The 15,434-nt window shown below is 39.2% G+C and overlaps 1 protein-coding gene across 8 annotated transcripts in view; it reads left to right on the top strand.

Annotated features, from left to right (window-relative positions):
- The window catches only part of LOC140656552 (uncharacterized protein F13E9.13, mitochondrial-like), a 57,093-nt gene that overhangs the window by 20,575 nt on the left and 21,084 nt on the right, over nt 1–15,434 (top strand). For 5 of the 8 annotated variants that reach the window (XM_072872427.1, XM_072872428.1, XM_072872420.1 and 2 more), the window contains one exon: nt 4,619–5,572. In XM_072872427.1, the coding sequence (XP_072728528.1) occupies nt 4,619–4,809 (191 nt within the window). In that variant the 3' untranslated portion in view covers nt 4,810–5,572. Of the gene's footprint in view, nt 1–4,618; nt 5,573–15,434 lie in introns of those variants that run through there. The other 3 variants (XM_072872426.1, XM_072872425.1, XM_072872424.1) reach the window with 1 other exon arrangement.

Raw genomic sequence — 15,434 nt, 5'->3', positions numbered from 1 at the left:
ATGTCAGTCTCTGTCTTGTTCTCTTTCTGGGTCCAAAGAACAAAATGAATCACAGATGGCAGCTGTAATGAAGTACACACGTTAATTTTGTGTTTGGGTTTCTGCTATGAAAGCCAGAATCTGTGGATCATGGATTTATTTTACTTAAGTCACAGGATTTCAGACGTTAGCAAGCCCTCTTGTAAGAAGGATGTTGGCTTAAAACAGTTAAGAGAAGAACTTAAATATCAATATTCCGAGGTATAAGGAAATGACAAATCAGGCATATCTATGTCAGCAGATTCTTAAAAGGAATCAGACATACAGTCCACAAAGTTGGTGTTGATGTGAGTGAAATTTTGCATTTCACGAATTTATGCAGCCCTGGAAGTGCAGTATTACGATGATACACACAATTGGGCACCTTTCATCACACTGCAAAGCATCTCTTGAAAGCAGAACCAAGAGACAGATGAGATTTTTGTCATGTCTTTTTTTTCAGCTTTGTTGTGCACTAATATAGAAGTGTTTTTGCCTTTGTGTCTCTGTGTTGAATTGACTGATTTGTGATGGGGTGTGGAAAATGAGTGTTTCCCTGTCAAGCCAGAGAACTGTGTTCAGTAGGATTTTGTTAGTAGTTTGTGCCACTGCCTTCCCATAGGCAACCATCAGCATCGCTCCTCGCAGCAGCTAGCAGGCCTTGCTTTGGGGCTCTCTGGGTGTACTGGGCACCAGTGATTGACAGAGTACAAGGTCTAAAAATCAGACTTCAGGTTATTAAGGAGCAGGAATTATAGCTGAGCATTTTGAATTAAATTAATTTATTTAATAACCCATATTTTCATTTAAGAGGTTGTAGAAGTTTGTTCCAGTTTGCTACATTGTGAATCATTCTTTGGTTGGAGAGTGACTCTATCAGGTTTTCTCTTTGCTGAAATACCTGCTTCACATCCAGGCTGTATTTTAAGTGATCAAAGCTTTGTATAATGACTCCTTAGTTATCTGTGTGAACAAAGCAAATGGCCTCAGCTGAGTAACGAGTGGAAAATGGGGTACATCATGAAACTGAACAGCTGGCTGTGACTGTCCCCTCCTTAGTTATTGTTCATAAAAGGAGCATCAAGACTGATTCACCCTCTCACCTTTTGATGGTACATTTAGGTCAAAATAGAGGCTGCTGCCTTTGCAGTACCCTCATAGAGATAAACAGGAGATGTGAGTCTCTGATCTGTACTTTTTGTAAGCCCTAGATTTAATGACAGAGAAAAAGTCCTTTGAATTAAAAAACTAAAATGTGTTACAGTGGAGCATTACCATAAACAGTGTTGTGTACGGTACTGCACACTGCAGTGATTACTGCATATGAAAAAGCTGTTAAAGAAGAGTAGTCGAGCAAGTTATTGGCACAGTGGTGCTTATTTTTATGCTGCTCTTTGCCATTGTTTTCAAGCTAGGAGCATTTGGCCTTTATTTCATGTAACTTGTGCATACCATAGTTCAAATGCTTTCATTGTGCTTTGCAACCAAGCACTATTTCATTTGATTTTATTAAAGACATGTCTGCAGATGTACTATCACAAGAAAGAGCACACTGCCCTCTAGTTACAGTTTATTGAAATAGAGAAATGTGCAAGTTGTGTAAACTTTAGGATCTTGTTACTGTAACATCACAAAATTGTCTCCTTTTCTCTTTGTGTCAAAAGCATAGAAGAAGAAAGCCAAGAAAGCTGAAAAATTTAAAGCAAAGCTCTGTTTAGAGACATCTTGACAGTGACTGAACATTGCCATGCAAAAGCATATCTCACTGCTGTTGCTTTATTTTCTTTTACAAGTTAGAATTTGTATTAACACAGCCAATAGACAAATCACCTTCTACTAATCAACTTTAGGCCTTGATGTGCTTGGAAATGACTTAAAAGTAGCATCTGTAGCATACTTAATTAGGTAACCCAGTCTCATTGCAGACTGAGCACTCCCATTGCCATTCTTCACATTGTCAATCTCGATAAATCTCCAGCACAGGAGATGCGTGTGGACTCCATGTGTCATGTATGGATCACAGCAGGAGTTGGATACCTTGCTACTTTGGAAAGCTTTGGGGTTTTTCATAGTTTCACAGCAGTCTCAGGTTTCACTGGTTTTTACTCTTCGCCTAGTAGGGCTAAGCTATTGTCTTACACCCATGTGATCATGCTCTGTTTAATTATTTGGCTCTTCTTTTTTCCTGCTGATGTGAAAGAACTGTAAAACAACTACCTGCTAATGCGCCTTACCACTTGTCGTAAAAACAAATATTGACTTGGAACGAAGTTCCTCTGGGAATACAGTAAAGTACTGTTGCACAAATCTCCGGTCAGTTGTAGCACCTTAATTATGCATTGGTATCTATGTAAAGCAGATATATTTCTAAGAGCATGTAGATACTATATAAATAAAATTCTGATTTTTCTAGAACAGGATTTCAGTAATAATGCTATAAATAACTAAAAATGAATTATTTTGTTGTTGTAAGCAGGATGACTATAAGAATATAAAATATGCATAAAAATAACTATAGTTTTAATCATAGATGCGTGATCCATCTGATTTGTTTAAAATTTTCAATACAGACTATGTGGAATGGTTTTATTTTTGTGTTAAAATGTTTGTAAGAAGGAGTTATTGTTCCTAGATGGAAAAATGGTAGGGCATGTGACCTAAAAAGAGGTTCAAGAGCATTTTAATTGATCCCCTTTCTTTGGTGAAGTAGGACGGTGATAAATAATTAGTCTTCCCTGAAGCATAATGGATAAGTTAGGCTTCTGATGAAACTTCATTTAAAGTGTTTTGAAGCAGACTTTTATATGTTGCATATATGCTTTCCCTAGTTACCTCAAGCTCTAACCATCTAACATCAGCTTATCACCAATTAAAGCAATTTATATGTTTTTAAAGGTCAGAAATAATGCCTCACAACTTTTCTCTAAGTAAGGGATGAAGCATCCAGTCCTGTGAGTGACTTTTAGGATGGTCAGTTTGAAATGAAAGGAGGAGAAGGATGCTTAGTAGTTCTTGAACTGGGATTTTCAATTTTTTTTTTCCAGAGCTAGTACTGACCCAAGTTCTTCAGAAAATACTCTTAATAACCTTTTATTTATCTTTGGGAACCTTTCCATGATCAAAACAGCCATCCCCTTTTGGTTTTATTCTAAAAAATGTGAGCTATAGATCAGTTTCTGCACAGTCAGGTCTGTCAGACTGCATGCATTTCACAGTGAACGTGATCACCTGAACCGTGGACTGAAATCCACCCCTGTGCGTGAGGGATGAAGTGGATCTGTAATATTTTGAGCCCTGTTTTGATATCTTGTCTATTTCTCCTTTTGGAGCCAGGTAAAGGGTCAGATAATTAAGTAACACATACTGTATATAGAAACAATAATTGGCTTTTTTGTTCCATTGCCATTCATAGAAAGAGAAGTAGTCTTTATCAGTACTATCTTTTGCTTTCTGGTAAACTAGCTGGAGCTATCCATGTAGTCTATATGACCACTGCTTGCTTTCCTACTTCCGAGTCCTTGAAATTTATCATGAAGTAGAGAGCACATTCCTTTTCCATTCCCTGTGAATAAGGCCCTTCTTGTTTCTTCACTGAAGATCTTCTACTAGTTGTCAACATGGCATAAATTCAGCAAGGAGACCTGGCAGAAATACACACCAGTCCAACTACCATTATTGTGATTTAAACTGATGACTGAAGAACTGCAATGAGCACAGCTCTGCTGAATACTTCTGCGACTGTAATGATCTCACCAGACTTGCAAAAAAGAATCTGAGCTGATACAATGAATGGAAACAAGAATGGCATCTTATTCTTGTAGCTGTATTTTGATTACTTTGTGGAAAGACCGGAGGAGGTGATTATTCACATCTTAAGGTGAGGGAAATTGAGAACACAGTTAAGACTCCACATGGGGCATGGGAGTCCACATGGTCACTCCAGCATCAGCAAATCCTTTGTTAAGGCAACGGACCTGGTTTGCCTGGAATCTATACTGTGTGCTACTGCAACACAGTAGTAAACGATAGCTCCTTTCCATGTACGTGTAGTACCTCAAGCAGAACGGAGCCTCTAAGCGTGATGGTAACGGTCACAGTTAAGTAAAAGGGTCTGGTCCTGCTGTACAAAAACTTCCTGCATCCAGTATCTCTTCTTACCAGGGATGTGGAATAAAAATGAATTTATGAGGCAATATGGTAAAATGCAGTACATTCTCTGCCAGCCAACTCAACTTAATCTTGCTTAAATCTTGTTCCTTGAGAATAAAGAGGGGTACAGGTATGGTAACAAGACCCAACTTTCATATCTTCCATAGCACTGAAACCATCCTCTGATACGTGGCCAGGAATATTCTTCTGCAGTGCTTTATACAATAGAATGCAAAATAAAATAAAAGTTATATTTTTCTTAACAGCTGTTCAGAGCTAAAGGTGTTTTTTCCAGAGAACTTGTTTCATTCTATAGTAGAAGCAAGACATACTGTGATCATGAGTTTCTTGATACTCACCTTTCTTTGTTGTTGAAAAACTACGCAAATTAGAGTCTTGATACAGTTTCAAAGATGGGACTTAACCCTAATTTTGCTTTTCTTCTCTTCAGAGGTTAAACGTGCTGTGAAGATTCCTGTGTTGATTGGGTCTGGAGTGACTTTGGAGAATGTGAGGAATTACTTGGATGCAAATGCTCTAATAATTGGTTCGTATTTCAAGAAAGAAGGTTATTGGGCAAATGGTGTTGATCCTGACCGAGTAAAGAAGTTTATGGAACACATAAGTAAACTGAGAGAATGAGTTTGTCAGCAAACAGTATTTTTCTGTGTATAAGTGCAGTATGATATAGCGTACAGAATTAATGCACAAATGTGTGCTTGAATGGCTAATAACATTAAATGAAAACACACATCATCTCCATAACTAGCTGGGAAACACGGTGACACTTTACAATAAACTGGTGCTCTGATGTTTGTTTCTAGGCAGCACACTTCTGTGGCACTCAAAGCCATCACCAATGCAAAACCAACTCTCCGAAGGCTTGTGTAATATATTCTCTCCTATAAGTAAATGGAGTTTAAGAATTTGTAGTAAATATTCATCACAGGTGAGCTGCGTTTTGTTTTGCCTGTGAGTACAACAGGATGCTCTAAGTTTACAGCTAAGAGTATTGTAAATTGGACAAGTTAATTAGCCTTTCAGTTTCCCCATCTGTAAAATGATGATAATAGTACCTACATCACACGGGGTTTGTAAGACATAATAAATGAATGAATGTACAGCACTTTCATCTCCTCAAATGAAGGGCTCTATTAAAGTTCAAGATCATTATTTTTTCATTAGAATTGTGCATTTATTACAAAAATGTAGTAATTGTATACCATGCAAAAATTTAAGATAATTGGGAAATTGATTTACTTACAATACTTATTAGAGAATAAATGTAAATATTTAATTACATTTTAAGTAGAGTTGGAATTTAGTCAAAATGTTTTTGCAAAAATTGGAAATTTTAATAAAGGTTTATTGTTATTTTTCAGCAAGTTCCTACAGCTTTGTACCCCTCCAGACTAGTATTAGTGATGTTAAAAACTGCCAGGTTTCTTCCAATACACAAGGTGTAATTATGACAGAAACCTTTCTACTAAAGCTGACAGGTAAACACAGATTGTCATTTTCCCTGTAAAATGTAGAGGAAAAATATGACAGTCTCACTGTGTATGTTGTAGAGATTCCCCTTGAATTCAATCTTTTAGCTCTAAGGAAGTTTAAAATAACCCAAGAATACCTGTTATGTCATGGTTGTATAAAATGTGGGCATATGTTTTTATTCCTTGGGACTGGGAGATAAGTTTGTCCTCTGGGATATCTCTCTCTCTCTTTCCTTGACATCTATGCATCAGGCTTCTGCTGATGCTAATGAAAGTTATACTGTAGATATCAAAGCAAGTATACAAACATGGGTTTTGTGTCAGCTGGCAGAGTGCCCATGCTTCTCTGAACAAAAGATACATCCTCCTTCCAAACGCAAAAAGATTTTCAAGAAATTTAGTTTCATTAACATAATGGTGATTCCAGAACATCACAGCATGAGATTGTCTTCTCATGCTTCTTTTTTCTAGACTAGTCTGTCTCCCACATGACTCCCATCAAAACCAGTGAAATGTCTTTGGTGTGCTGACCTCCTGGAAAAGAGATTCTTTAGACCCTATGACAACCTTGGCATTCTTCTGCTTTTCTCTCTTTTCCTCCTAAATATGCTGACAAAGTTTCAATGCATAGAAATCCTTTCAGGTGCCTGTTTATTGTGGCCGGCACTACTTTTTCAAAGTCCACATTTACACCGGCATTTTAATCTGCATGTGTTTGGACTTCCATCAAAACTAACAGTTCTGTCCCAACCACTTGTCCCCACCATTTCTCTTGTGCCAGCAGGAGCATTTGTGTGGCCTCGTGGGGATCAGGAAACTGATTCTAGCTGAAAGCTAACCCAGTCTTGTACCAGCCACACTCGGGGGGGGGGGGGGAGGGATTTAGGTCATCTTCCTCATCCCTTGCATCTGCAGCTCTAACTCCAAGCTGCTGGTATAGGCAGTGCAGAATTATTTGAGGATCATGAAGATGCTTTCTAAATCTGTCTTCCACACACTCATTCACCCACAGCATATTTACCAGGTAAAGCATTGATCTGGTTTAGTCTTTAAGTTCTTAGCCTGAGTAATGAGTTCCATCTTATGTCCTCTTTATTCAGAAAACCACCACATTAAATAAAAAAGAAATAATTTAGATATCAGTAATATCAGTATGCTTAAATCAGTACATATTTTTCACCTTTGTGTATTTAGGACTGTTTTCAGGCCTTTCACAAGTTGCATGTATTTCCATACATCATTGCACAGAAGATTTAATGACGGTTGTCCCAACAGGTATTTTCTAATACAATTGTTACCAACTTTGAAAGTTATTTTCTGTAAACCTGTAAGCTAGAAAGGCTGACATGTAAGCAACGAGTACTAGCCAGTGCTCTAGTGCCATAAGAAGAGTAAATATCTTCAACTAGTCAGCTGAAAACTATAATTGATATACTGATAAGGATTGTTCAGTGATAACTGTCATGGTTTAAACCCAGTCAACAACTAAGCACCATACAGCCACTTGCTCACCCTCCCCCCACCCCAGTGGGATGGAGGAGAGAATCGGGAAAAAAAGGTAAAATCCATGGGTTGAAATAAAGACAGTTTAATAGGACAGCAGAGGAAGAGAAAATAATAATGATAAAAGAATGTACAAAACAAGTGATGCACAATGCAATTGCTCACCACCTGCTGACCGATGCCCAGCCCGTCCCCAAGCAGCAATCTCTGCACCCCAGCCGACTCCCCCAGTTCATATACTGGGCATGATGCCATATGGTCTGGAATAGCCCTTTGGGCAGTTGGGGTCAGCTGTCCCGGCTGTGCCCCCTCCCAGCTTCTTCTGCACCTGGCAGAGCATGGGAACCTGAAAAGTCCTTGACCAGTGGAAGCGCTACTTAGCAACAACTAAAACATCAGTGTGTTATCAACACTATTCTCCTACTAAATCCAAAACACAGCACTATAGCAGCTACTAGGAAGAAAATTAACTCTATCCCAGATGACACCAGGACAGTAACTATGCTTAAAGAAACTGATTACAGTTGCTAAAAGTCATATTCATCACTGTGAGTGTGAAAATATAATGTGTTACCAGCATGTTTCTTGAATTGGTTTCTACACATTCACATCCTAAAAACCAGAAGTGACTGGGACTCAAATGGGTTTTCGTCTGAATAAAAAGGGTGGTGAGAACTACTTCAATGCTGTATGTAAGGTCTAAATGAAGTAATGCCATACACAGTAGTCTTTGTAAGACAAAAACCCTAATGAGTTGGTGTAATACTCATAACATGCAATGAATACTGTAGACAGCATTTTCACTGTCAGGATTTCACTTAACACACCACTGTGTAACATTTATGGAAGGAACAGCCCATAATTTGGGTCTGTATTGTTACATATGAATGGTAAGTGCAGAATTTAGGGAACAGAAGTAAAAGAAAGCTGATTTTAAAGCCTGGAAATGTGACTGATCGCCAACTCTTTGTCATTCTTTGTGCTGAAAGTATTTGTCTAGCAGCATTAAGCATCTGCTTGCCTGTTTCACACAGATGCTGTAAGTAGAATTTGACCTTTTGTTCAGAAAGTGTTTGAATATTTAATGTAAAAATATTAAGTTATCAGAAAGGCTGTCTCTTTTGCGAAGAGTGTTCAATTTTTATACAGCCCAAGTTGTTAAAGTATTTTGGAGCATGAACAACTTCAGAGCAGAACAAAGCAGGCAGTGCTAATGTGTAGAAACTCCAGAAGTAAATAACAGCTGTTCAAGAAGACTTCTATTAAATATGTATTAATTAATTTGAAGTGCATCACTTAAATATGTGAAGAGATTATCTTGTGTTAATTTACATTAAAACACACAGCACTTGTTAGCCTCATTACAGTATCCTAAGTATATCCTAAGCTATCACCTCATCCTACATTGAGCATTTTGTTGGGTGTTGATTGCTTTCGATTTGCCCTTTTAAAATGTCAGATAGTGGCCTCCCTTTCTTGTTGGATCTCTTCTTTCTCTCAGGTTTTGCTCTTGCATAGTTACTGTACTTACTCGTGTCCGTTCTGTGCTGAGCAGAAAAAACTTAAAAATAGATTGTGAAAATATAACAGTAATTGCCCACAGCTCAGTTCCCTAAGGTGCCCACCTGAACTTCATGTGTGGTTCTCACTGTTAACTTATGAACCAGCAGAGAGAATGTAAGTGTCCGTTTGTGTAGCAAAATGACTTTATGTGAAGATTCAATATCACCTTTAGTACAGGAAAGATACCTAGTAAAATGGGGGTCTCTTTAGTGAAATTATAGATAAATAAAACTCACCGGTAATAGACTTTGTGGTCTAAATCAATGTATAAATCTTAATAAACCCTCATTCCATTCATAAAACTTAAATATTTTTATCTGGACCTAATAAGACAAATTTTTTTTACCTATTTTGGTGCTGAAAATATGTAAGCTTCTAAGATTTACAGATAATTTTCAGAGATTTTCTTCCCTGTGTCATTTAGGCAGCTGATCCAGCTGCTAGGCTGTTCTTTCATCCCATTATTTTGACTCTGCAGACACCCTGATTACCAGTTGGAGTCCAGTTCTTGTTTCCTGCACCTATTCCAACAAACTCCTCACTGGGGGGGAAACTGAGGAATATAAAGGACTTGCAGGCAGTTCCTGGCAGAGCAGGAAGGGGGAAGGAAACCAAAATATTTGGCTTTAGCAAAATCTTGAAGTCCATGACAAATTGCTACACTACATGGTTCTCGAGAGAAGTGCATGGGGATGCTTGCTGTAGCTTCAGGTTGTTTGCAGCCTCTCCAGTTAAGACTTTGTGAGTTCACACCTAGGCTATGTTTCCAAGATCACCTCTGCCGGTATGTGTGCTTAGGGAGACGTTTTTTCCTAAAGGAAAGCTGAAGTTTTGCAGGACAATTATGGCAATAAGGGGTGATATCTGTAGCAAAATCCAGGCTCAGAATTCACAGCTCCTTGGTTTAAGAGCAGATTTAGATGTATATATATCTTCAAAAAGAAACCATTAAAGGTTTGCATTACAAAAACTTCACTTAATTCCTGCACATTTGCCCTAACATCCAGTCAGTGTTTGCTGTGCTGAGGAACTTAGAAGTTGAGCTTAGGGACAGAACTGCCTGTGGCTTCTTTTTCTTGCCTGTTTGCGGTGCTTATCTATGTGACCTAAATAATATGTTGTTCAGAAAGGGTGGAGAATTGGGCTGAGATACTCTTTTTGTGGGTTAACATGCAATGGTGTGTAGTAGAATTGACCCTCCCCTCCACTCTACAGTCCCTGCTGCAGAAATACCATTGGAACTTAAAATCCTTCAGAGAGAGACAGAGCTGGATTCCTGCCTTAGAGGTGTCAGGGAAACCTACCCAACTGGCTCCTTGCTTTTATAAGAACCAGTGCTTGTACTGGGGCTTGCAAGAAATTGTTCATGTTGAGGCATTATGGAACTTCTCTCCATTTTTTTCCCTACTCTTAACCATTGTTGACTATTAGTGACAAGGATTATTTAATCCTTTGAACACTTGTTTTAGGGATGAAAAGCCTATTTCCCTCAGGATGTCTGTTAAAGGCCTCTGTTAGGACTAATAACTTTGGTCACATTGTTCTCATATGGTGACTGGTTAGGAATCTTCTATTGAAAAGTCCATACTTGGTCAATATTAAGTTGAAAACGTTGCATGGTCTCCTGAAGGCATTCATATTCCTGACTTCATCTGTCAAAAAGACTTTGACACTCATTCACTCACTCACTCAGGTCCAGACAGACCTATTAAATACTTTCCTTGGATTATTCTTCGGCTGGCAAAGTTACTACTTGCCTATGCACTATGTCAGACCGATGCCTTTGGGGCACTGAAGTATTCCAGCCTTCATAGATGACTCCCTTTCTCCCCTGTGCTTTGCTCACAGATAGAAAACCATCGCTCCTTCCCCTGAGCCTCTGTAGGTCTGCAGCAAATAGAGGAAACAGAGGCAGCAGCTGAACTAAAAGTAAGGCCAGATGGTTTCTAATGAAATGTTGAGAGTAATAGATGCTTTTTCACCCCAATCTTTAAATGCATAGATAATTTTAGGGAGAAAAAAGTCTTTCTGCAATGCAAATAGGAAAGCCCTTCACATGAGGCAAAAGGGCTGCAATTCACAACATAGTCTGTTTTTTTGCTTACAGGTTGAAGCTTTAGAAGTAGTAAAGGTAAGGAGAGCCTAAGATGTTTCTCGTTAAACACTTAAGGATAGGACAAGATATGTGAGGGTAATTATCTTGATTAAAAATCTGTTGATCTCATTAACAGGTAGGTTTCTTTCAAGACATCAAAAAGGGATTTTGCTGATTTGGGGTGAAACTACTACTCTCTGTCTATGTTTAACTTCCCTCTTTCCTGTCACTGTCCAATTTTCATTGTTTCACAAAGTAAATTCAGCATCAGACAGCAAATGTTAGTGTTTCATAATTTCTTTTTCCAGAGGATGTCACTCTCCTTTAAATGAATGGGACAGAGATGCTGTTTGGTTGTGTGGATCACTGGGTTATTGGGTGTTTTGTATATTAAAATACAACTTCTACTCCTGTCCTACTACCTGTGCAAAGGGAGATGGAATATCCAGTGTAGGGGGTAGGAGCTGATGAATCAGTGGGTATTTAGGACCTTTTTATTACTTAGTGAACAACATTAAGCGTAAAAGTGTAAGGTAAGTGTACAAGAAATTTTAAATATCTAAATTTGCCAGATCCGATATGAAATTAAGTGTTCAAGATAGTAGTTAGAATTGTTTGACTTTGTGCCGCAGTCACTGTATTAGCTGTGCAATGTCATACTGCTATCAGAATGAGGTCACAAAACAGAGGACACTGGAATCATGTTTCATACAAATGCAGGAGGAATCCCAAATTCAACAGTAAACAAGGGTGAAAAAGAAGGCAGCACAGTAAGGGCAAGAAAAGATGCTCAAGTTTCCCGCAGTTCCTGCCTCATTGTTTATTCCAGCTTCCTGCTTTTTCAGTTTCCCTCTCAAGCCTTTCTTGTGCATATACATAGATTATAGTATGCAGAGGACTAAGAATAAGCTGAAGGCAGAAACTGACTTAATGAAGACATTCTTCTGATAGAGAAAAGATTTTGTTGTCCACAGATGCGCAAAGAAAAATAGAAAAGCAGCTGCCCTTAGAAATGGAGTAAAAGTAGAGATGAGTGCCACGTCATGATGCTTTAGTCAAAATCTGATGTGTTGAAAGTCTTTGAGAGGATCTGTACTGTTGTACAAGGATATAACCAAAAGGAGAAACAATAAGCTTCTGCTGGAAAAATACTGCAAGTGTCACGTCTTAGATACTGTCCTGAATAGTGCTGACTTTTTGTCAACTTTCAGCTGGAGAATAAGGATAAAAGGAAATAGCTTTCAACCATCCTGTTATGGATGACAATATTAATAACCAGTTTCATGTCAAAACCTTCTGTTTCCTTAACACCAAGCTACAGAGATATAGTCAGGCACTGTCATCTTCCAGAGGAAGATTCTGAAGGGCAGAGGTCCTCATCTCATTAGTTTCCATCTCTCCTCTGCAGGTAGTTAGTTTGTCTTTCCTGAAAGCCTTTGTGGGCAGAGACAGCATAAAGGTGATGGAAGAAATTTATGTTGCAAGTGGGTGGGTAGGTGAGATGAAGTGGAGCTGAGATAGAGCAATCAAGTGAAGGCTTCCTGGGTCACCTGGCCTGCAGAATTAAGAAACTAGGGATGTAGCTGGTCAGTAACAAGGTATTAAATTACAGAGTGTCTGCACTACACCCGTGAGGTGGTGAGCGCTGGAGTTTGGGTGAACTGGGATGGCTTATTTTGCTCCTTGCACTGTCTGTTTAAAGTATCAGCTGAAGCATTCATGAGAGCAAAGGCAGCTGGTGGCATCTGGGCTGTGGAAATTATCGTTTGTAATACTTTTTTAATAGTAATTTGAGAGCTTAAAGAATTTTATGACTAATATTTCAATTGGGCACTGAAAACCTTCAAGTTTCAGGAAAGAATTTTTTTTACACAGCCTTGATCAAATAGCCAAAAATATTATAGGGTTCCTCTGAAGCACTAGCCATGGCTGCAGCAACATACCCAGTGAAATAGATCAGTGGTCCAATCTGCTTTGACAACTCCTATGTAACTAAAAATAGGAGAAATAGAAGAGAAAATTTGTAGGGCTGGTAGTGGCTTGTATTTTTCAATAATTTATCAAGATTCGAGAGCACAGATTTCCTTTGGGAAATATTAGTTCTTAGGTTTACAAAGTGCCTCAGTTGTAAATACCCATAAAAATGACAATTTGGTAGGTCGTATTTATTCTTAAGCGGGTCAAAGGACATTAGCGTATTCCTACTATATAAATCTGTCAAGTACAGAATTTCTTTATGCTCCCAAATCACAAAAGCGCCTCTTACAGTCAAGGAGAAAATGTCGCATTATTGCCAATCAAGGACAACAAGCAATCATATCGATCTCTACCCAATAACTTTTGCCCTGCTCGCTGTTTTTATCACTGAAACTGGACACATCAAGGGATTGGATTTAATATATACATATAGTGCTGATTTATTACAGGAGGAGAAGTACAGGCTGGCCTTACTTCTAGCTCAATATTTTAACACTTATTTTATTCCTTGCATGGAAGCTTGCAATGACTTTTTCTACAGCCAAAGTGTATAACTTTCAGATATCCCTAGATGTGCACAAAAGTTCAGCTCGTAGAGGTACACTGACTGCTATAGGTGTACGTGCATCCTGCATTTGGTGGTCTTACAGTCTTGAGTCTTGATTTTAAGAGTTTATGTATGTGGAAGTCTGTAGCAGGGTTGCTGTTTCAGAGAGGCATAACTGAAGATAAGCTTGGGGAGAGAAGAGGGGAGATTGGAGGGCATATAGGCACAAAAGGGCTGGGCGTTGCTTGCTGAGCCTGGTCTGAAGATGCATTCGCTTTCATCTCATCTGTGGAGCTGTGTATGTAAAGCCTTATGTATAAGGGCTGTTTACCAGTCACAGATATTGGAATGCAGCAGAGGGCTAGCATCGTCCTTTTGGTCTCTTTTGTTGGTAAAACTTGATATTTTTTGGTCATTTTTTGTTGATAACTGCAGATCACTGCAGAGGATTTGGCCTGCTCCACAAACGCAGCACCTTTGAACTCTCTGTATACAGTGATAACCATGGCTTATGGTAGAGGTATGATCAATGAATTACTTCTTGGAAGGCAAATGCATCTACAAAACTGAAGGGAAAGATCTTCACCACAGAATTACAGAACAGTGGAGGTTGGAAGGAGCATCATCTAGTCCAATGCCCCAGCTCAAAGCATGGTCAACTAGAACAGGTTGCTCAGGATCTTGTCCAGACAGGTTTTGAATATCTGCAAGGACGGAGCTTCCACAACTTCTCTGGGTAGCCTGTTCCAGTATTTCAGTGGTCAAGGATAAGCTACTGAGTTAAAAATACAGGCCATGTAAGTCAGCAGGAGCAGATATGTGCTAATTTTGTTATGATAAATGTATGAAATTAGTATCCTAGAGAGCAGCCAGCTCTCTGTTACTGTGTAATTGTAAGTCCTACTGGCTTTTTTACCTATCTGGGCACAAGATGTGAGTTTTGATTGCTGTTTGGGCTCTTAAGAGCTGGGCAACTCTTCCATAGAATAAATGGATGCAGAAGTAGCTGATGGGTTTGCTGCTCATGTTCATAATGATGTGGAGAAAGCTGGAAAGGCCATACCCTATTCTGCATTATTTCCTGATGGAGCGGACAGAGGGACATATGTTGAATTACTCCAGACACGTCCTTCCCCAGCCAGACATTTTGTCAAGAGGTTATATTCAAGGATTATGTATGTTTGTCAAGATTTCCAGATGTCTAGTAATCCCAGCCTTTTCTCAGCACGGGAGCAAATCCTTTCTACCATGCATGTATAGCACTCACTGGAAATGCCCACTGCACGTGGTGTGCACACTTGCAGTAAATCTCATGAGGCTGGGGCTCTTGTGCATGTGCCCTCCTGTGGATTTTCACAAGCACAACAAATTGGATGTGTCCCAAACATTTTGGATTTACTGTGCATGTTCAGACCATCTGTGCAACACATGTACCACAGGTCTAGTGATGCTTTAAGGGTTTGACACGATGCATACACTACACAGCTCCTGGTGATTGCATTTCAGTATAGGAGGAGTTCAGAACAGGATCATGGCACACTCAGAAATCATGCTTTTCACTAGGAACCTCTAGGAAGAATTCTGCCATAGGAAGAAGCTGACTTTTGGTTCTACAGTCTCCTGACTTGTCACAGGTAACTGTCCAGTAAGCCTTGTCCTACCTTCAATGTGCTTTCCTATTGCACAGATTTTGAAAGGATCTGAGAAGGCAGTGGCTTTTTATTTTGGGGGTGTGTGTGTCTTGACTGGAACATATTTTCCTCACCAATGTGAATTCAAGCCAGGAAAGGAGAGAAATAGAGAGTGAACAACTTGGAGTTGAGAGGAAAATATGACCCAGGGTACGCATTATCCATTTCTAGTATCAGAAGGAAATGTTGCGCTTTGCCAGCCGCCTTCAAATCACCTCTCAGAATCAGGCCCAGAATGAGAAAGTTACAACTACTTCCATGCCATTCTCACCTTTCCAGGTAAATACAGAAAGCTGTAGTTGCCAGAGCAGTGATGAATCATGACTTCCTTCCATCCAAAGAGCCTTGGGCTTTTTCCCCCTCCAAACATTTAACTTACTTGCAGGGCTGACAGAAAA

This window comes from Ciconia boyciana, chromosome 9 (assembly GCF_034638445.1).
Source record: "Ciconia boyciana chromosome 9, ASM3463844v1, whole genome shotgun sequence".
Lineage (NCBI taxonomy): Eukaryota > Metazoa > Chordata > Aves > Ciconiiformes > Ciconiidae > Ciconia > Ciconia boyciana.
The sequence above is the reverse complement of the archived record's forward strand: the minus strand, read 5'-3'. Positions and strand labels throughout refer to the sequence as shown.